Source organism: Neomonachus schauinslandi, chromosome 1 (genome assembly GCF_002201575.2).
Source record: "Neomonachus schauinslandi chromosome 1, ASM220157v2, whole genome shotgun sequence".
Taxonomy (NCBI): Eukaryota; Metazoa; Chordata; class Mammalia; order Carnivora; family Phocidae; genus Neomonachus; species Neomonachus schauinslandi.
In genome coordinates, this window is record NC_058403.1 from 103,644,180 (window position 1) to 103,666,382 (window position 22,203).

The following is a 22,203-nucleotide window of genomic DNA, read 5'->3' on the forward strand; positions in this document are numbered from 1 at the left end:
GTTTTTATAATTTATGAACAGTTTAAATTTGTCCATAATTTTTCCAAATATCTCTCAAAAGAGTTAATCCTGAGAACACCTCATAATAATTTTCTTGTAAGTTGCACTTATCATTAATTATATAATACTTGGTTTAGGGATCAACCACTAATCCTTCATTTCCACATTCCTTAAATATAAAAAGTATTTTACTATCTTTTAGAATTATATTTTTCTAACTAAAAATTCTAAATTTTTAAATGGATAAAACCTCATTAGTCATCAACAAAGTGCAAACTGAAACAATGCACTATCACCATTTCACTGGTGAAATCTGAGGGAGGGAGGAAATGTTCACTACAGTACTAAAGTTGGGAGCACCTGGGTGGCTCAGTCAGTAAAGCGACTCATCTGCCTTCGGCTCAGATCATGATCCCAGGGTCCTGGGATTGAGCCCTGCATCAGGCTCCCTGCTCGGCAGGGAGTCTGCTTCTCCCTTTCCCGCTCCCCCTGCTTGTGCTCTCTCTCTCCGTCAAATAAATAAATAAAATCTTTAAAAAAATAATAATAAAGTACTAAAGCTGAAGTCAGTCAATTCTGCACACTGCTAGTTCATAAAAATGAGTCATAAAAATGTTGATTTTTTTTAACAAAGCAATCCTACTTCTAAGAATATATCTGCAAAGTTTTTCTTAAAAGGAAACTATATTCATGAAACTATTCATTATAACATTATTAAAACCATATCCACAGAGACTACAATTTACGAAAATATGCACCTATGAGGGGCACCTGGGTGGCTCAGCAAGTTAAGTGTCTAACTCTTGATTTCAGCTCAGGTCACAATCTCAGGGTTGTGAGATCAAGCCCTGTGTCAGGCTCTGTGCTAGGGGTGGAGCCTGCTTAAGATGCTCTCTGTCCCTCTCCCCCTGTCCCTCCCCCCAATATATATATGTATACATATATGTGTATATGTATGTGTGTACATATGAGTAACAGCAAAATTGAAAATGATTGATAATTTTTTTTTAAGATTTTATTTATTTAATTGAGAGTGAGTGAGAATGCAAGTGGAGGGGAGGGGCAGAGGGAGAGGAAGAGGGAGAAGCAGACACTCCACTGAGCAGGGAGCCTGACATGGGGCTCGTTTCTAGGACCCTGGCATCATGACCCAAGCCGAAGGCAGACTCTTAACCTACTGAGCCACCAACTCTCAACCAACTACCCTCAAAATAACTGATAATATTGAAGTGATGAAACTGGGTAATTTTTTTATTTTACATGATTTTCTATATGACTGTGGCAATGTTTGTATATTTATTATACAAAAGGAAAAAACATACATAAAAATAACTTAAGATTTTTATACCTAAGAATTAACTTATTTGATAAGAAGCTTACTTGTCTCACTTCAAAATTAGCCTTCAGAGTCCCATACGCAATCTCACTTATTTTACCAAAGTAGTTATTAGCGATCTTTCAATGTCACATAAAAGCAAGATCCATCTTATGTAATGGTTAACATAAACAGTTAATGGATCAGATAAATAAAAATCTCATGCTTCCCTTTAATTTTTTTATTATGTTATGTTAATCACCATACATCATTAGTTTTTGATGTAGTGTTCCATGATTCATTGTTTGCATATGACACCCAGTGCTCCATTCAATACGTGCCCTCTTTAATACCCATCACCAGGCTAACCCATCCCCCCACCCCCCTCCCCTCTAGAACCCTCAGTTTGTTTCTCAGAGTCCATAGTCTCTCATGGTTCGTCTCCCCCTTTAATATTTATTCCAAATAAGTTAATATCATTGCTATAAACAAAGCAATGTGTTCAATTACAGCTTTGTTTTCAGAATTGTCAGAGGAGCCATCCCCTCCCTGACTCTAATACAATACCACTTGAAAACTGCTGTCAGGATTAAATTCAAAATTCTAAGCTATTTACCTAGAACCAGAATTAGACTTTAAATATAGTTCTGAACCTCCAAGATGTTCACAGTTCTAACAATTTACAGTTAACAAAATATTGGAAAGACTTGGTTTTGAAACTTTCAGTAAATCACTAGTGTATCTAAGCCAGTTTCCTCACTGAAAAATGAAATGCACTAGTTAAAAGATCATGATGACCCCTTCCAGCTTCAAAATACTATGATTATGAAATTATACATATATAGACAATATAAATGTACATATATATTTAAATATTCACACATATATATGATATATAACATCTGTGTGTATGTATATTTCCATTAAAGAATGTGTACATAATTGAGTTATAACAATCACCTAAGTTTTCCTATTTCCTGGCTTTTCCTTCCTTTCTTGTTTTCATCTTTAGACAGTTATGAATTTTCTTAACCGACAAATAACCATTTAAGATGAGTTTTTATTATAATCTTATTATCTGGTTAAAAAATACTAAAATGAGAGTGAAAGTATAAAAAAGTATAAATTCACAAGAATTAAGAGACTAAAAGAGAAAACAACAGGAACAGTAGACAAGATATGTCAATAAATTTTTAGCAAATGAAAACCAGATGGCGGATTTGGAGCTAAGAAAGTTGAATATCACACAACTGCAGAGAATTCCAACAAGTGAAAAGCCAATTCACACAGCAAAAATCAGAAAGGCTCAGGAATTTGAGACACCAGATACCATAGCAGGCACAACAGGTCATGAGACTAAAACACAGAGAACGAGTTGAAAATCTGTAAAAGAAGTAATCGCCCAAGCCCCCTCCCCCACCCAAACCAGACAAGTGACTACTCCTCCCCAATCCCAGCAGGAAAGGTGGGGTTTTTTAGGAAAATAACGGAACAATGAAGCACAGGTCCAGGGGCACATAAAAGAGGGCAGAAAGATCCTAAACTGCTAAACTAAAAGTTAAAGGAAAGTGAAGGTCTTCAATCTAATGGTAAATACTGCAGCACTCCATGAGCTTGGATCCAAGAATTCTGGCAGAGGATTCTTTGGAAACCTGAACAGTAGTTGAAAAAAGGTATATAAATATTTGAAGGTCCCCCCCCCAAAAAAGGCCAGGCCCTTATCCAATCACCCTATAACCATGCCCACCAGTTACCAAACCCAAACCTTAAACACAGTAAACTTTTCTCTGTAAGCTTTTTAAACTTTTTAGCAATTATACAACAAAAGATAACTAGTCACGTGATGAAAGCCTTTATCGTAAGAGACAGAAACCAAAAAAGAAAGAAAAAAAGCAACTTGTAGTAAACAAGGAACATGCGGAAAAAAATTACTGTTGCTATCCTCAGAAACTCGAGAAGATGATCCAGCAAACAAGAACAGGAGGAACACCCAAAGAACAGGAAAGCTTTAAATTTAAACAAATGATAATTTGTAATAAAAAATACAATGGGGTTAGAAGATAAGGTCAAAGGACTCACAGAAAGTAGAAAGAAAAAGATAAAAAACAGGAGGTAAAAGAGGATCAATCCAGAAAGTGCAATATCCGATTGATATGCATTCCATAAAAAAAGAACACAAAGAGATAAAGAAAAATACCCAAAGAACAATTCAAAAGAATTTCTAGAATTGAAAGATATTAATTGCTTTAAATCCCCGGGACAATGAATTAATAAAAGATACACACCAGGGGCACCTGGGTGGCTTAGTCGGTTAAGTGGCCAGCTTTTGGTTTCAGCTCAGGATCTCAGGGTCTCAGGGTCCTGGGACTGAGGTCCCCTCCCCACCTAAAGTTCCATACTCAGTGGGGAGTTTGAAGATTCTCTCTCTCCCTCTGCCCTTCCCCCAGCTCACGTGCGAGCTCTCTAAAATAAATAAATCTTAAAAAAAAAAATAGACATATAGCACACATATCTCCAAAAAATTCAGACATCCATATATAAATCCTAGAAACTTCTTAAGAGAAAAAAATGGGGTAATCACAAAAGGCTTCTCAACAGCAACAAAAAAATGGGGTAATCACAAAAGGCTTCTCAACAGCAACACAGAAAACAAAAAGAGACTTGCCTTCACATATCTAAGTGAAAATGACTTTCAACCTCTCGATATCCAGCCCAATCACTGATCTAATAAGAGATCAGAATAAAGACACGTTCGGGGCGTCTGGGTGGCTCAGTCGTTAAGCGTCTGCCTTTGGCTCACGTCATGATCCCAGAATCCTGGGATCGAGCCGAGCCCTGCATCGGGCTCCCTGCTCGGCGGGAAGCCTGCTTCTCCCTCTCCCACTCCCCCTGCTTGTGTTCCCTCTCTCGCTGTCTCTCTCTCTGTCAAATAAACAAAATCTTTAAAAAAAAAAAAAAAGAAGACACGTTCAAATATGCAGTCTCAAAATTATACCTTGCACTCACGGTTTCTTAGGAAGCTAGTAGAGGATGTGCTCCACCAAAAGGAGAGAGTAAACCAACAAAGATGATCCAGATTCAGAAAATCTAATACTAGAGATAGGTATAAAGTCTCAGGATGATAGCAGACCTAGGTATAAGAGATACATCAGGGAACAAGAGACAAAAATCCTTGCCCTCTAGCTTATCCTAGAAGTGTAACAGAAATTCTCAAAATGGGGTCCATAGACCCCTGAGGGTCCTTCTAAAACCCTTTCAGGCGATCTAAGAGGTCAAAACTATTTTCACTCTAACAGTGAAACATGATTTACCTTTTTCACTGTGTTGACTTTTGTACTGATGATGTAAATAAAAGCAATAGTAGGCAAAACAGCTGGTGCCTTAACAGGAATCAAGGCAAGGGCACCAAACTTCACTAGTATCATATTCTTCACGGCAACACACAGTTTAAAAGAAATTTTTTTAAGCCAGTTTCACTTAAGAATGTCCTTGATAAAACAGTAAAAATCATTAATTTCATTAAATTTCAACCCTTGAGCACACATCTTTTTAATATCGTGTGATGAAATGGGAACTACACTTACCCGCTACTGTTATACTAAAGAATGGTTATTTTGAGAAAAAGTGTTTATACAAATGAATTTCAAATTGAACTAGCTTTTATCATGAAACACTACTTTTAAAGAACTATGACTATTCAGACTTGGGTATTAGGCAGACATTTGCCCAAAAATGAATGAAGAGAGTCTTTCATTTCAAGGAAAACTGACATTTGTTGCCAATGATAAAATTTGAGCTCTCAAGCAAAAGTGAGAATTTAGGATAACTTGTATCCACCACCATGAGAGTGGCTTCCCAGTCAGCACTTGAAGATTTCTCTGTTGAGATCAGTGGTGATATTAAGAGATGTGAATTTTTTTAATTACATAATAAAGACTGTCAAAATTTAGAAAGTATACATAACCCAGTGAACCACTGTTCTCCCATAGGCCAATTCAGGATCTCACAGAATCATGCATGGGTAAAAAAAAATCCACTCAGTGCAAGACAAACCTACATATTTTAATGTGATAGACTATGAAGTCACTGACATGGTTTCAAATACCAGATTACAACCAACTTTTAAGAAACTACTACTTGAGGGGCGCCTGGGTGGCTCAGTCGTTGAGCGTCTGCCTTCGGCTCAGGTCATGATCCCAGGGTCCTGGGATCGAGTCCCGCATCGGGCTCCCTGCTCCGCGGGGAAGCCTGCTTCTCCCTCTCCCACTCCCCCTGCTTGTGTTCCCTCTCTCGCTGTCTCTCTCTGTCAAATAAATAAATAAAATCTTAAAAAAAAAAAAAAAAGAAACTACTACTTGAGGCACGCCTGGGTGGCTCAGTCAGTTAAGCGTCTGCCTTTGTTCAGCTCAGGTCACGATCCCAGGGTCCTGGGATTGAGTCTCGCATCAGGCCTGCTTCTCCCTCTGCCTCTCTCTGTCTCTCATGAATAAATAATAAAATCTTAAAAAAAAATTAAAAAAAGAAACTACTACTTGTCAAGTTTTGGTGTAGTATCAAAGAAGTAATTATGTGCAAAGGCTATTAAAATACTTCTTTTTCCAATACCATATCTTTGTGAATCCAGATTTTCTTTATATATTTCAATCAAAATAACTCATCATGATGGATTGCACGCAGGAGGAGATATAAGAATCCAATTGTCTTCTATTAAGCCAGACATTAGAGAGTTGCAAAAGTGGAAAATAATGCCACTTTTCTCACCAAGTTTGTTTTGGAAAATGTAGTTATTTTTCATATCAAATGTGTTATTTATGTTACCATGTAATGGGCTTATTATTATTTTTAAGTTGATTAATAAATATTTCAAAATTTGCTCATTTAATTACTAGTAAGGCAATATTTGTAGATACAGCCCACGTAGATAAAAGTTCTTGGGGTCCACAATAATTTTTAAGAGTGTAAAGGAATCCTAAAACTAGAAAGTTTGAGAACCACTGCTCTAAGGTATCTACAGTTATTTCCACTCTCCTCTCTTGCCCAGCTTATTAAGTCCCTATATAAAGCATAAAGAAGTAGAAAGAAAAGGACACAGATCTTATTATGTATCTTGTTGAATGGAAAAAAAAGAGAATAGGAGGTGGGTATAAATTTTCCTTTGTTTTAATTTCAAACAACATAATTCACCCATAATAGAAGAATGATTATATTTAACCCAGAAAAGTTAATGGTAGATACAAAACCCTTCCTTAGAAACGCTAAGTAAAAAAAAAAGTTTAAAATCCGTGTCACCAAACTATATTTTCAAGTAATATATTTACACTTCAGAAAAATTACTCTGAAGTATAATCAATCTCAAGAGACTGCAAAAGCCCACTACATTTCTTTATTATAGTTAACTCCAAATATTTATTCAGAAAACTGAACAAGAGCAAATGAGAGGTAGATCCAAAAATTGTCTTTTCGGGGTGCCTGGGTGGCTCAGTCATTAAGCATCTGCCTTCAGCTCAGGTCATGACCCCAGGGTCCTGGGATGGAGGCCTGCATCAGGCTCCCTGCTCAGCAGGAAGCCTGCTTCTCCCTCCCCCACCCCTCCTGCTTGTGTTCCCTCTCTCGCTGTGTCTCTGTCAAATAAATAAATTTTAAAAAATCAAAAATTGTCTTCTCTATCAATGACAGGTACTGAATTCCTACTCACCCCCCTCAATATATATTCACCTCTGGATTTCCATAATATCATTGGCATATAATTGAATATACTTCTCATTCAAGTCATGTCGTCAATTTTTATTACACACTACTAGTAAGAAAGAACTCCTTATACTTAACTCCACTGTTAAGGTACAGTACATGGAAAGACATTTCTGATAAGGGCAATAATGAACTGAGCAGAGATTTTTAGGAGCCCCACAAGCTAACAATTTTTCAATCTACCTGTAAACAGAAAATGCAACTACAGGTACAGAACTCCTAAAGCTCTTGGTTTTCTGTCCTCACTCTGTCTTCTAGTACTCCCTGATTACAGTCTCATGGTTGCAAACCTCACCCAAATACTCCCACTACAAAACTGAAACCAGGACAGGTAACGACTACAGCAGAACATCCATTTACAAAAACATCTCATTGTAAAGTTTAAGTGACTGACTGAAGACATGAAGCCAAGATGTGGTCATTCAAAAGAAAGCTCAAAGGCATACACAACTAGTTCCTCTGTCTAGTTATTAATAAAGGTACAAGAAGCAGTTAGCCTTTTTCAGAAAACAGGCAGTTAGAACAAAGATTCCTAGAGAACATGACAGTTTATAATTATTTCTCCACTATTCATTCATTAGTATATCAAACTATACTTTTTTTATCTTGGACACATGGCTTAAAAAAAAAAGAACAGTCATGTCAATGGGAAATCCACCTCAAAGAGGTAAAGTAAAAGTGGGGTTAATACCATTTTAGCATAGGAAGAAATCCACAAATAAGTACAAAACCATGCAAAAGCAGAAAAAGATCTGTGGTAAAATTCTAATTTAAGATAACACAACAAAATTCAAAAGATATATAGAATCCTCAAAAACACTCCTCCTATCATAACTAAAAATTTGTAGACTAGCATCTCTTTTTTTAAAAAGCATTCAGTCGTAAGAATTTCTCTCCAATGGTTTGAAAATAAAAGCAGAAAATATATCTACACATCTACTGTAACAAAATCATTACAGAAGTTTTCCAACTCATAACACAACTCTTTGCTAAGACTGGTGGAATCGGTAAGGCCAATTAATAGGTACCAGCTGCCTTTATTTTTTTTTTTCTATTTCAAACATTTTTAGCTCTCTTACTGAAGAACATAACAGTAGTAAAGTGTTAGCACTTAGCAGGAAATCTCCTTTGCTTGTAAAGAAAGTGAATATTTATAGACCTAAGGCCAGAAGGGATACACAGTTTCCCCACAAGGTTGCACCTGTCATATCTGTTCAAATCCTTAAACCTGAGAATTCTGCATATCCCCTTCACTTAGAGCTTTTAGGTCTAAGTTCAAAGATGACAGCTGGACTACTTTTTTGTAACGCAAAAGATATTTGATTTATGTAAATACCCAGTACCTAGTTAGTTGAAACTCTAATAGGTTGGTGCTAATTCTGAAAATGCAGTAACAACAAAAAATTTAGGTTTCCAGTGTACATTTAAATATATATAACCTCTGAGATAGAAATTGTTAAGGTTGACCTAAAATCATGAGTCAGCAACATGTATAAATAGTGCATTATAACCTCTCACCAAAGCAAACAGAGTTTAAGGGTAGCCATGTGCTCTTAAGGTAGCCCATAAGGGTAGTAATATGACCACAAGGCCACAAATTCTGAAGTCAAGGAAACGGGGAACGTTTAGTGCGAGTATATTTATATGTTAAGGAACTTAGAAAGTCTATCTCACCCAGCACCACCTATCTCTCAGCAAGAGTGCTAGCCAGGAAGGGGGATAGGGAGTGAAAGAGGTGCATCTCAAGTACCGACAGCAGAGTGAGTGGAGTAGAGTGCACCAGGCTGCAGCCTCCCTCTTGCTCCATCCTACCTATAGCTGGTGACGAAGCACCAACCACGTACTTCAAGATGAGCACAGAAACTCAAAAGCAGTGATCGAGGACCAGGCACTGGGGATGCGGATGGAGGTGTGGGTTGGGTAGGGGATGAAGAGCTAGTTAACTCTCCCTCACCACCAGCAGACAGAAGGCCTAGCTTGAGGCCTGCGACCGCGAACTACTCTACAGCTACCCACCACCCAAAGGCCCCAGCTCGAACTTCAGGGGTCAGAAAGCGCCAGGTGCGGGGCGCATGCGTACTGCGCCGCTCCGCACGCCTCGCGGCCACCACCCACCACCCCCACCACCCCCACCACCCCCACTCCAAGCCGCCTTCCCGGCGGACTGCGCCAGGCCCCGCGCCGCCTCTCGCCGGAGCCGGGCCTCGGAACCTTGCGTCCGCAGGCACCGCCTCCCGGACTCCAGATGCCGGCATCACCTGGGTCCCGGCCTTCGGCCTCACGCTTCCCGTGGACTTGCAAGCGCCACAGACCAAAAAACGTTCCTTCAAATCTGGGCGCCGCTGCCGTCCTCCGAACTTGCTTCAGTTTAAGCTCACCGCCTTCCTGGTTCCAGCGCCAGGCAGCGCCAGCCGAGCTTCCGAGTGCATCGATAGAGGCTGCCAGGAGTTAGAGGAGTGCGGAGGGAGTAGATTGTCACGCCGCCAATTTTTTGTTTGGTGTTGGGTTTGCGTGCTTGCTTATTTGATTTTCTTGTTGCCAAAAAGCAATAAAGGTGGAGACTGAAAAGTGTTATTGCCTTAGTAATCGTCGCTGTCGTCTTAGATAATCAGTAAACAAATCTGCATCGTAGGAAGTTATGTTTAAGACACCACACGTAGCGAAATTGGTTATCTCACTCTGAGGGAGGAGGAAACTAGCCCAACGATAATAAATCATGGGACTGTGTCTGTACAGAGTCATGTGTGATTAAACTCTAATGATTTATTTGCAAAAATGCATTAAAATCGGTGTTTCTTCTACCCTGAAGGTGAAGGCATTCACAGGTTGGGTGCAAATTAGTTTCCCATATTAAAGTTAACTGGTTGGTGGAGGAAGGGGAGAAGGCTGCCTGGGGCAGGGGGACGAGGTTTCTTCTGAAAGAGAAATTCAATATATAGGTTTTTTGTTATTTAAACCAATAGAAATTACAGCGATTCAGCATTTTCTGTAACTCATACTACATTATTTATCTGTAAGAAAAGGAAAGGAGGTGAATAAACTCTTGGCCTTGGTTTGGGTCGACTGTGAGAACCAGCTCGTTCACAACTGATATGATATCCAAGCTACAGTTTTCCGCTGACGGTTTGAGAGGGTGAAAATCACCTCCACAAATATATTGCTCATAAATGACTGTACCTTAAATAACCAGTTTCGAGGGACCGTTTTAAAACTTAACTACTACACTACGTGTTTATTTTAAATAATTCAAGAGCTGGGGAGCCCCGTGGGGTCCTGAATTTTATTGGAACTCCTGTATCTGTCTGCAGGCTGTCAACTAAACGTTATTCAATGTTTTTTACCAAAATTACATTTTGAAATACCCTGTCTCAAGAAAATATTTTTTATCTAATGAAACATCATTAGAACTTCATAAGCATTTTAAGAACCTTGTTGATGTTGTTTTTAACTAAACTTCCCTTGGGCCAGTGGGAATCTGTGGTGAGACACTGCAGATTTCTCACAGCCCCATCTGATATTAACACCACTATTCCTAAATATATACAAAAAGCCAATATGCCAGGAAAATCTATGGGAAAATCAATTTGGTGTGAACTACACGATGATTGTCTCTGAGCCTTCCCTGATCACCCTTAAAATGGTCATCTTTCCCTCAAGCTCAGTAGTAGATGGAATTTAAAAAGTAGCTAGTGAGTCTCCTGATCCCTTGCCAGACTTCTAACTGTGGTTATGTTGGAGCTGTTTGTGAATACGTATTTAACACCTCAGTTTCAGAGCTCTTTGAGCACCACGTCCATTTAGCTGACCCCGTCCCTGGTCATTCTGCTAAATAACCTGAAAAATTGATTTTCACAAAGGATTAAAGATTATGGCTATTCCTCTCTGATAATATCAGAATTGAAGTGGTTAAAGTAGTAAACCAAGACTAAGTATAAAATCATGTTTCTAAATTCATATAACTTTGGAAAATGTGAGTATTTGAGTCTCTTTTGTAGTGTGATAAAATAGAAGCAAGCACTCATGTAATTAATACCTAAAAGCTATTGCTACTGGAAACTTAAAGATTTTAATTATTTCTCCTAAATACAGCAACAAATGTTTTAAGAAGAACAAAGGATATCTTCAGAATTCAAAAGAAAAAAAAGGCAAAGTAACATTTTAAAAAGTATGATTTTCATTTTCCTTAAATTCACTAAATGTGAACATTTTAATCTGAAGAGTAGTAAAGTATGACAAAGATACATACAACCTCTATTTGTATATATTCTAGAACCATTAATATATTGTTATAATTGTTTTCTCTTTTTACAAATGACTCAGGTTGCTTTGATGACAGTTCTCAAATTATCTGTTAACTTCGTGTTCATGCTTTAACCGATGGGCAGAAGTATACCTATCAAAGTTCTGTAGTTGCTTTTATTTTTACTGAGAGTATCAGATCCAAGAAGATGAACAAGTTACTTTTAACATCAGAAGAAAACCTGCACTAATATTCATACTACTTGAAAATGTCCCCCAAACCACACTTGAAGAGATATATTTGTTTGTAGACTCAAGTAATTATAACTTTCCTATGTAAATATTCTTGTGTGAGATATATACATGGCCACAGTGCTCACTGCAAGCTTTGTCCTACACAGTACAAATGACTCAGTAATATAGATGTTACTTCCATATAACAAACTATTTCGATGAAAATAGTCCAGGAATAAAGTTTTAAATTGTGGCTTTGACAGAGAGAGAGAGAGAGAGAAACCTTTCTCCCGGTGACCCTCTTTTTGAATAGTCCATGGTAAGTAAAATTAGATGGGGTGTAAACTTAACGTGAATTTTTTTCAAACTCAAAGAGGGAGGAAATAATTTGCTTTTCAAAATTAGGAAATCAACTAGAATGTTTCTGAGGATACTAAAGAACTCCTGTAGTTAATTGTGGGAGGGGTCTGGGTGCAGGGAGTTATAAGGGAAAAGGGGTCAGGATCCTGAGACCTCAAAGAAGGAACGAAGTCAAACTGTCCTTGACCAGGGACTAAGGAAACACTTTAAAAATGGAATCTGTCAGGGAACAGCTGCTCGGGAAATGTGTTAAATAGACCGGCGCGTACGAGTTGGGTTTGTCTGTAGAGGTGTCGGCTTGGGCTCCAGGGCGCTAGTAGTGGGTGAATCACAAACTCCCCGGGGCGAGGAGCTTAGTGAAGACCCAGACTCAGCTCTGGCTGAGAGCCGGGAAGCCTCCTTAAGGAGCCGCGCTGGGCTGGGAAGCTGTAAAGTACCCTGACTCTGGGCAGGTTTGTGAACCCAGGTTGCCGGGTTGTGTGGGTTGTAGGGTGGGAGGAGCGAGGATGTAGGATTGGGACAACAGGGTCAGGATACGGAACTGGGGTGCGGGGCGCCTAACGCAGGTCAAGGAAGCCTGGCAGCAAGGCAGGGAGGAACAGTTGCGCTGCACCCTGACGCGGTGCGAGGTTGTGGGGTGGGATGCGGAGTCCGGATACCCGACTGACTCCAGCGGCCGCGCACTTGTCAGTTTCCTCTTGGCCACGCCCCGGCGGAGTAGGTTCAGCTCCCCAGTGTTTAACTGAATCGTGACACCAACGCAAAATCCACGCCTAATTAAATTAATTAGGGATTCTCATCAATCCTGGATTAATGGCCAGGAGCACAGGCGGCCGAGGCTATCTGAAAACCCGGACGGCCTGGGACCGGCCTCCTCTTCCCGCCCCCTCCCGTCCCCTTCTCTGCCCTCCCACTCCAGCTCCAGCCTGCCTGGACTCCAGCCTCAATCAATCTCAATCTCTCTCTCTTTTTCTCCCTCTCTCCCTCTCTTCCTCCCTCCCAACCCCCACTCCCCCACCCCCAGGTAGTGGTGCGGGTGCTTCCCCAGGAAGGGGCTCCCTCCGAGTTGCGAAGGGGAGGTAATTTACTCAGAACAAGGGGCCGCCTTTGCGAAGTATAAATAGTGAGACTTCAAGCGCAGCATTGCTATCAGATCTGAACTCTCCGCAGTTAGAATTGTCAAAGATCTTAACATTGAACAAGCGCGCTCCGGCAGGGAAGCATCAGTTCCCATTTCCCTCCGGCGGCCTCCGCCCCTTCCCTCTTCCTCCTCCTCCTCCTCCTCCTCCTCCTCTTCTTACTTCTTTTTCTCCTACTTCTCCTCCTCTTTCTTCTTTCTTCTCTTCTTTTTCTTCTTCTTCTTCTTCCTCCTCCTTCAGCTCCCCCCCCCACCCCCTGCCCCATTGATGTGTTATTATTGGGGGGGCTGGAGCAGTAAAAAAAGAAGAAGGAAAAAAAGAGCGGGGCTCGGCTGGGAGAGGTTGAGCGCGGGGCTGACCGGCATCGGCGGCGATGGAAGAACTTACGGCGTTCGTCTCTAAGTCTTTTGACCAGAAAGTGAAGGAGAAGAAGGAGGCGATCACGTACCGAGAGGTGCTGGAGAGCGGGCCGCTGCGCGGGACCAAGGAGCCGACGGGCTGCGCCGAGCCGGGCCGCGACGACCGCAGCAGCCCGGCAGTCCGGGCGGCCGGCGGAGGCGGCGGCGGAGGAGGAGGCGGAGGCGGAGGCGGAGGAGGCGGAGGAGGTGCAGGAGGAGGAGGAGCAGGCGGAGGAGCTGGAGGAGGGCGCTCTCCCGTCCGGGAGCTGGACATGGGCGCCGCTGAGAGAAGCAGGGAGCCGGGCAGCCCGCGGCTTACCGAGGGTAACGGCCTAAACCCCCAGCCGCGATTCCCCTTCCCGCCTTCCTGACTCCTCTCAGGCGGGAGAGGACCCCGAGGCCCAGGGGGGAGAGGGGCGGGACGCGGAGAGGGCCCTTGGACTCCAGCTTTGGAAGCTAGAGTGATGATGGGGGGCTGGAAGTCCGGTGGTGTGCACGGCCGTGGGTGGGGTCCGAGTGTATGTGAAGACGGGGGGCGTGGGGTTTGAGCGCGTCTTTCTCAGATGCTCCCGCTATTTCCATTCCACTGTAGCGCATTTCACTAGCCGGAGGATGGGCCGGCAGCCCAGACGGCCCGCGGGCGGATGGGGAAGTTCGCTGGGCCCGGCTGCGGCGGGGGTGCTGACAGCAGCTGGGCCAGGCGGCGGGATTACGGTTCGCATCTAGCGCCTAGTTTGAGGGAGCCCCTTTCCTAGGCCTGAGAAAGACAGAAAAAGAGAGGAAGGAGAGAGAGAGGAGAGAGAGATTTCACCCTCGGGTCGCACCAGGGTTTCGGGCCGCGGCTGAGATCCACTCGAACTCGACGAAGATCCTGGCTTCTCGGATCTTGGAGGTCAAAACTTCTCATTCTCTTTGAGCTATTAAGATTGAACAGGGCCAAGGCAGGCTAGGCTGTTTCTCTCTGGAGACGCGTTAGGCTCCTTTTTTTTTTTTTTTTTTTTGGTTGGTTTTTCGATATTTACACAATTCCATTGCTGTTTCGCATCATTTAGTACTCTGGTTTTGTCGGAGGGGGGTGGTGAGAAATCCTTTGGTGCCAGCAAAGTGTTAGGAAATGGCTTTATCTAAATGGTGGAGCGTCCTGTACCAATTCAAAAGAGTTCAACAATAAAATTAATCTGGCACTTGGTGCCTGCAGTAACTGGTGTGCTGCCATATTTTTCCAATTAAGAAAATATGTGACATGCGTAGAATCACATATTTAAGCAAGCAATTAAGTTGTTTATAACACGGTCTGTTCCTGTTTAGGCCAATAAATGGAAATTTGGGGGCGAAATAGAGTCTATAAGTCTATTAATCAAGTAGAAATGTGGACATCTTTCTCTTTGAAGCTCCAAAAGTTTGAGAGGCATCCACTGTGGATGACACGAAATAGACAAAGCCTTCTCAACCCTTTGGCAGAATCTGAAGGATGTGTTTTCATATTTAAATTTCATTACAATATCAGTGCAAATATTTTCTTATTAACTTGGCTCCGAGTATTTGCTATAATGTTATCCGCTTCCTTCCCGCTGGAAGGACAAATGTCCATAAAACGAACTCTGAGTACAAGAAACAACACTTAAGATCACCATAGCTAGAATGCTAGACTGGGCTGGGATCTAGAGGCTCTTCTTCCCCCAGACCAGGCAGCAGATCCTCCTAAATTTGGAAAATGATGGCACAACTGTCAGGCGGCTCAGTGCAGCCTCCCAGGCGTGAGTCTGCAGCTCCAGGCCCTGGGTACACCAGCCCGCCGCATCGCGCGGTTAGGGTCTGAACCCGGGCAGACACAGTCCTGGGATTGTTGATTTCCAAGCTCAGGACAAGTATTAATTTCTCTGCAGGCCGGCTCTTCCGGAAATGATTTTTAACACCCATGCTGACCGGGATCCTGGGCTAAGAAGAACTGCTAACAGCCTCTCGACTATCTAAACTCAGCTTTGACACCTTAAAAACCCAAGGCTCCGACTCAGGCGCAGAGGATGAAGGTTCCAGAGGGCAGCTTATGTTGATATGGGCTCCCCTGATCACTGCCCCTTGGCCTATATATATATGTATATATATATTCACATATATATCCCTATCCCTAGGGTGACTGTATGCTCACATTCGCAGAGCTGTTTTTAAAGGGAGGAGAAGGAAGGACAGTAAAGTAGCAACGGATGTGTGCAAACCCAAAGCCGAAAAAAAAATGCATATTTTATTAAACAACCGAGCTGCTGGATGCATGAAAAGGCTTTGAGCAACCAATAGAAACCAAGGATCACGAATGTTCCGCTTGAACCTGTTGATCTCTGTGGGTTTAAGCATTTAGGGTCGAGTCCGCCTTTCCAGTGGGGAGGGAGAAGGAGAGAACAGAGGGAGCAGTCTATTTCGCGCGCCTCGCGAAGCTAGTTTTCCGCCTCTCGCCTTTTGGCCTGGCGTGAGCCGCAAGCCCTTCAGGCAGTCAACATGGCGTGGGCGCCTCTGCTCAGGCTCCCAGTGTCCGGCATGGGGGATAGGGACTGCCTGGCCGCCCATGGGCCCTCCGCAGGGTTAGGCTCGAGCCCTGGGTCAGCATCGAAAGCCCTGAGATGCGGCTCCCAGTACCGCTCAGCACCCGGGTCTTGTTCAGCCGCTGCAACCCTTGGGCCCAATTGTTCCCAAATTAGAGCAGCAAGTTTGAGAGAAACAGAGAGCCAGCGGTGGCCGGAGCTGGCCTGAGAATGGCCCAGCTCTCTGGGAATAGCCGGTGAGAGGCCAGTGCATGGCCTCACCGCGCCCTTCTGCCCTTACCGGGTTCTGTGTCTGGCCCGGCGCGATGCTTTTGATTCTGTGTGGGAGAGGGTGAGCGCGAGAGAGGTTGAATGGAATGGATTTGGGGTTCGCGGGGGGGGGGGGGGGGGCAGGGGACGGTGGAGTGGACAGTGAGGAGGTGAGTTGAGGCTACAGTTGCGAAGGGGTGAGTGGGTGAATAGCCGGGGGCAGGCGGCCGCCCAGAGTTGATCTTTTCGCCTCTCCAGAATCTTCTTCCTCAGGACAGGGTGAGGGACTGGCCAGGAACTCCAGGAGGGGGCAGGATCCTCCATCCTTTTGGAGACAAATCTGGTAACAGGATTTGCTGTGTTGTTTTTGTCCGTGTGTGTGTGTGTGTGTGTGTCTGTGTGCGCACGTGGACATACGCGTGGCTCTATTTGTGGTGCCCCCTCCAGTGTCCCCAGAGCTGAAGGATCGCAAAGAGGATGCAAAAGGGATGGAGGACGAAGGCCAGACCAAAATCAAGCAGAGGCGAAGTCGGACCAATTTCACTCTGGAACAACTCAACGAACTGGAGAGGCTTTTTGATGAGACCCACTACCCGGACGCTTTCATGCGCGAGGAACTGAGCCAACGGCTGGGGCTGTCCGAAGCCCGAGTGCAGGTATCCAGCTGTGAGGAGGTCAAGGCAGGGCCCAGGGAGTGGAGGAGGGGCACTCGGGGGTTAGAGAGGCAGCTTGGGAGACACACACAGAGGGCGCAGGTTCAAGAGTCTGGAGTAAGGTGAGAAGGGAAGGGATATCTTTACTAGAGGTCTTATTTTCCAAAGTAAATCTTAGTCTTGTAGCCTACCCCCACCCCATCCCAACATATGTTCCCAGCAGAAGAAAGCTGTGCTGGGCTTGCTCCCAGAGTTTCTATAAACCACACCCCCTCCCCTCGCCTTACGATGCCTTTAATGTGGTTTAATCCTAATGGGCCTACTTTTATAAGCCTTAAAAAAAATCCCACAGAAAACGTTTTATCTTCTGGATGCCTTAAAAGTTACAACGAATATTTTGTTCGCCTGAGTTGGTTTTCCTTGAGGGCCTGCTCCGGGGTCTAGGGTTGCCAAGCGGATATGCCAATTAGGTTTATAGATGTACAGACTATAAAGAAAATTAGCAACTGTTAAGTGTGGAAATTTACAGTTTGCCGTTAGCAGTCGATCTCAAACTGTGTGTAAAACAGTAGAGAAATAAATGCATTTTGGTCACTCTTTGTTCCCTCACTTAACCAAGACAGCAAACCTGAACCTACAGAAACTTGATTTTAAAACAACTCACTATCTTAATATTGGCATTCCCACAGTCCAACACCCAACAAGTGCCTTACGTGATGAAGTTGGACTGGAACAGGTTTTTTGGTTTTTATTTTTTGTTTTCTTACTGGTTGCGGGGGTGAAAGTAATGGCAATAGGCTTTGGGGGCATTCGAGGTAGAAAATTATATATATACATGCGTATATATCCTTCTACTTTTATGAAGAAAACATTTAAATGTTTCAGATTGTATTTCCGCTCAAATAATAAAATAGGAGAAAATGATGGTCATTATTTGTTTGAACACATGGAGCAGTTTTAGGCCTGAACATCTGCAGCTGCTACAAAGTATCACTGTAACAGATACTCCCGGGGTCTCTGGGCGGAGAGACCACCATCTGCAGCAAACTATGCAATTCTTATGGGGCTTCCCCGCATCTTGTAATAGGATCAGGACAAAAACAGAGCAGTCACGTTGAAGGGGAAAAGTAATAATAGGCTGCCTTGGTCATCACAGCCGTCAATAGAAGGCTCTGCTCTTCCTTTTTAAGCCTTTGCTGCTTTGCTGTGTGTACTGAAATCTCTAGAGGCTCAGCAACCCCTTAAAGACACGATGATAATTATTACAGTTATGAGCATTAGTTTCTCAGTTCCAACTCTTCCAGGGGAAAAAAGAGGCAAGAAGCCTCAGGCCATGTGAGTTATACAAAGGATGCCACCCTGACATGAAATCTCCCCTTCTATTACACTAAATGGCAGGGGAATTTTTGAAGATTTACATTGACTATGACACTTGCTTTCAAAAACAAGAAAAAGCTCTGAAGCAGTGTTTTTCTTTTATAGTTTTTTTCAAACCTTAATTTGTGAATCAGTCAATATGCTGTATTATTGGAACATAATGCTGTATGATTGGAGTGTAAAAGCAAGCTTTGTATGAATTTTTAAAAATCTGTCATACTGCCTCTAAAAGTTCGCAAGTTTATTTAAGAAGGTAATATCTGGGAGAAGACAGTTTCCAGGAGTTACTTGATTCATACCTTCCTACCTTCCCCTTTACATAGACTATTGTTTTGTTTTGTTTTTTTCTCATAAGAAATGAACTTTATTACTGGTCTTCATTTTTTCATACCTTTCTTTAAATTTTAGGGTTATTTTCTATTACCCTAATGTAAGCAGTAGATTTTTTCTATAGAAGCAAATTAGATTATCATGATAATGGCACAATTATTCTGCTACTGTGTTACACTCTGCTGCACAGAGGAACAGAGAAATCCTAAACTTCTTTGTAGTGAGGCTTTTATGGCACTAATTAACTCTTCCCCCACTTTTATCTCCCCCCCCCAAAAAAACAGAGTCACTATTTGCTTTGGTGTTTGGTTTTTCTTGAAGATGAAGCTAATTAATATTACAGGCTATTAATGAGCACATTCTTCTCAGGTCTTACTGGGCAAACATCTAAACCCATTATCGCTTTAGTATCAGGTATCATGGAGAGTTTTAGGCCTTGGGGACTCTATAATGTAGAAAGATGAAACCAGGACTAATAGTAATTTATCAAGAAACAATTTATCTTGCAAAAGTCTATGAAATCTACTTTTGTCATTCATTTACATTATTTGACTTTGGAAATTGAGAGTGTTTTTTATAATTCAAATATTGTTTGCTATATCTCTCAATCCTTGCCTAAAACACTACTGTTTTTTCATTGTACTTTGGTAATTAAAGGAGTTCATAACATCTAGGTTTTATTTTATTTTTCCAATTTGTAGGTTTGGTTTCAAAATCGAAGAGCAAAATGTAGAAAACAAGAAAATCAACTCCATAAAGGTATGCTTCTCAAAGGACATCTGATATTCTAAGTAAAAAGAGAACTGGGCAATATTGTTATACAAAGTCAGAAAGAAACTCTGAAAGATAATCATGGTCTCTATTTAAAAATCTGCTCTGAAGGCAGTTAATGAGAGTCCTAAAGTTTGGAAGTACATTACATTTATTTTAATTATGGCAGCTATTTAGGAAGATAACAGTCCAATTCCAAAAGAATTTGTTCTATCTTGGTATCATTTGGAATCCTGGAAAACAATGCTGGAAATGTTATCCTCACATTATTGTGTTTTGTTCCCCATTTTTTTACAGGTGTTCTCATAGGGGCTGCCAGCCAGTTTGAAGCTTGTAGAGTTGCGCCCTATGTCAATGTAGGTGCTTTAAGGATGCCATTTCAGCAGGCAAGTATAGCCCAGTTTCAACTTGTTTTTAACTGTAAAAAGACCTGGATTTTGCTTGAATTGTTGAATATACCCTCTCTCTGAGTCCCATGTTGGTGTCCATGTGGTTGAAGAATAATTTTGAGATGATATAGTGAATCTACTCCCCTTTAAAAACCTATAAAATGTCAAGGGCCTACATGCCTAGTCCTTTCTTTCCTCATGGGAAACCTACAGAAGCCTGAGGCCAGCGACTGGTCCTTTAAAAATGCACTAAAGATTGCACTTGGGGAGAGGAAGGAAAAGCCTTTTATTAAGATTTTGTCAGATCCAATACAGAGGTTAGTCCTAAGGTGTTTTCTAAGGCAACTTTCTAAATATTTTTCTAGGTATTTCCTACCTCTTAGTCACATTAAATGTCTCTGGCAAAAGAAAAGTAAATAAATAAAAGTACTTCCAACTCATACTTGATTTTTAAAACCTGTCTCTGCTAACAAAGCTTCATCTCTAGTAGAGAGGGAAGCCTTGGTCTTCCCAGGGATGTCCTGCCTCTGCAATCCCTTTCTTAGGCATAAAGAAACCTTTAAGACTACATGTTAAAAGGACAGCCTGCAGCAATGATTTAATCCTTGGAAATCCCAGTGCTCTAAACGCTCCTGCTCTCCAAGCCTAAGGGCTCAATTCTTACCCAACCAGTGCCTGACCTTCCCCCTCCTCAGCTGGGACCCCTGCTTGGTAGGGCTGTGAAGTCAAGAATTAGCTCTCAGTTGGCAGCACCCTGGACTGGGGAGACACACGGGTGTACCCATGTATTGACGGTTACTGTTAGGGAGATCTTAGCTCTCTTGGCACCACAGGACTCTAGCTAGCATCCCAATGCTAGGCTTTTGAAGCAAGAGGGAATGATTGGAGAGAGTGTGGGATCTAAAAAGGAGACCCTTACTACTCAGAAAGTGATCTGCAGGCCTGCAGCACCAGCACCACCTGGGAGATTGTTAGAAATGCAGAATCTCGGGTCCCAATGCAGACCTTCTGAATCAGAATCTGCATTTTTAAAGAAGATCTGCTTTATAACAAGGGTAATTGTTATAGCAGTAAAGGTTAGAAGTACTAACAATTGTGCCAGTTGTGATGAAGATGCAATAATGTCCCCAAGTGACAGGGAAAACTTTTATAGTTTGCTTGTTAGTACTTCAGTGCTTTAATGGGTAAGAGGTGTATGATGACATCAAGAGAGCCTTTCCAAATTACTTTTGTAATTTTGAGGAGGGCGATGTTTTAACACAATAGCAATGTTGCCCTCTGATGGGCCCAGCTCCCGAGGGGGGCGGCCACATTCCTGCAGACAGGAGTCCCCTAGGGCCAAGGGAGATAAGGCGTGCTGAAGAGTTGCAGAGACTCTGGCGCACCGGAGTATCCCTGTGGCGCCCCAGATTCAGTAACAGACTGAGAAGGTCAGCCGAACTCCCCTCTCCTGTCCCCAGCCCCAGCCTTCCCCCTCGCCAAGCTGGACGCCGTTAATGCTCTGTTTCTATTCTGTTGTCACCCTAGGATAGTCATTGCAACGTGACGCCCTTGTCCTTTCAGGTTCAGGCGCAGCTGCAGCTGGACAGCGCCGTGGCGCACGCGCACCACCACCTGCACCCGCACCTGGCCGCGCACGCGCCCTATATGATGTTCCCGGCGCCGCCCTTCGGACTGCCGCTAGCCACGCTGGCCGCGGACTCAGCCTCCGCCGCCTCTGTGGTGGCTGCCGCCGCCGCAGCCAAGACCACCAGCAAGAACTCCAGCATCGCCGATCTCAGACTGAAAGCCAAAAAGCACGCTGCCGCCCTGGGTCTGTGACGCCAACGCCAGCACCAACGTCGCGCTTCCAGCGCGGCACGCACCCTGCAAATCCTCCGTGCCCGGCTGCTTTTCCGTTTAACCCCTCCGGACCTCCGGAACCGACCCTCTTTCCGCCCCGCTGATCGGCCTTTGCCGCCTTCCACATCCCGGACTCGGAGGGCGAGACTTCGCGCGGGACCTTGAATCCCACTAGGCGCACCAGCTCTGTGGCTCCTGACCATTCACCTACCCAAGGGCGTAGAATTCGGCTTCATAGGGGCAAGTTTTCGGGAAGTCTGGAGAGAGACTGAACAACGGAGCGCTGGGACAGCGGAGTGTGGCTCACGGCAAAGCTGCAACGATGGACTCTTGCGTAGAAATAAAAATCCTGTTAATAAAAAATGAGCAAAAAAAAAAAAAAAAGTAGAAAAGACAAACCAGAAAGAAAAAAGAGAAAGGGAACTTACTGCTATTTGGCAGAAGTTGAAATCGGAGAAAGAACCAAGGAACAAAAACAAATTTTAAAAATTAAAGTATTTTATACATTTAAAAATATGGAAAAATAACCCGGACGAATCTCGAGAGAATTGGGGGGGGGGGGGAGTATCAACTTAAAGTGTATGTTTTTTTTAATGGGCTAAAAAAGGCAAAACAGAAGGAA

General features: G+C 43.0%; 2 protein-coding genes across 3 annotated transcripts in view; one reads left to right on the forward strand and one right to left on the reverse strand.

Moving 5' to 3' along the window:
* RSRC1 (arginine and serine rich coiled-coil 1) overlaps positions 1–9,430 on the reverse strand; it is a 411,838-nt gene extending 402,408 nt beyond the window's left edge. The window contains exon 1 of the mRNA XM_044915060.1: positions 9,322–9,430. The gene's annotated coding sequence lies outside the window, so the exon portion shown is untranslated. The remainder of the gene's footprint in view (positions 1–9,321) is intronic.
* A 3,926-nt stretch (positions 9,431–13,356) lies between these two features.
* Positions 13,357–21,623, forward strand: SHOX2 (short stature homeobox 2). Of its 2 annotated transcripts, none has more exons than XM_044915067.1 (5): positions 13,357–13,757; positions 16,667–16,875; positions 19,281–19,338; positions 19,648–19,736; positions 21,267–21,623. In XM_044915067.1, the coding sequence occupies exons 1-5, from the start codon at positions 13,409–13,411 to the stop codon at positions 21,558–21,560; spliced, it is 999 nt and encodes a 332-aa protein (XP_044771002.1). In that variant the 5' UTR covers positions 13,357–13,408; the 3' UTR covers positions 21,561–21,623. The 2 variants fall into 2 exon arrangements, with proteins under 2 accessions (XP_044771002.1, XP_021558317.1); XM_021702642.1 differs by having other exon boundaries at positions 21,303–21,623.
* Positions 21,624–22,203: the final 580 nt, after the last annotated feature.

Coding starts and splice junctions, on each gene's coding strand:
- SHOX2 (XM_044915067.1), top strand. CDS start 13,409: ATGGAAGAACTTACGGCGTTCGTCTCTAAGTCTTTTGACCAGAAAGTG. Junction 16,876..19,280: donor TGTCCGAAGCCCGAGTGCAG/GTATCCAGCTGT, acceptor TCCAATTTGTAG/GTTTGGTTTCAAAATCGAAG. Junction 19,737..21,266: donor TAAGGATGCCATTTCAGCAG/GCAAGTATAGCC, acceptor TTGTCACCCTAG/GATAGTCATTGCAACGTGAC.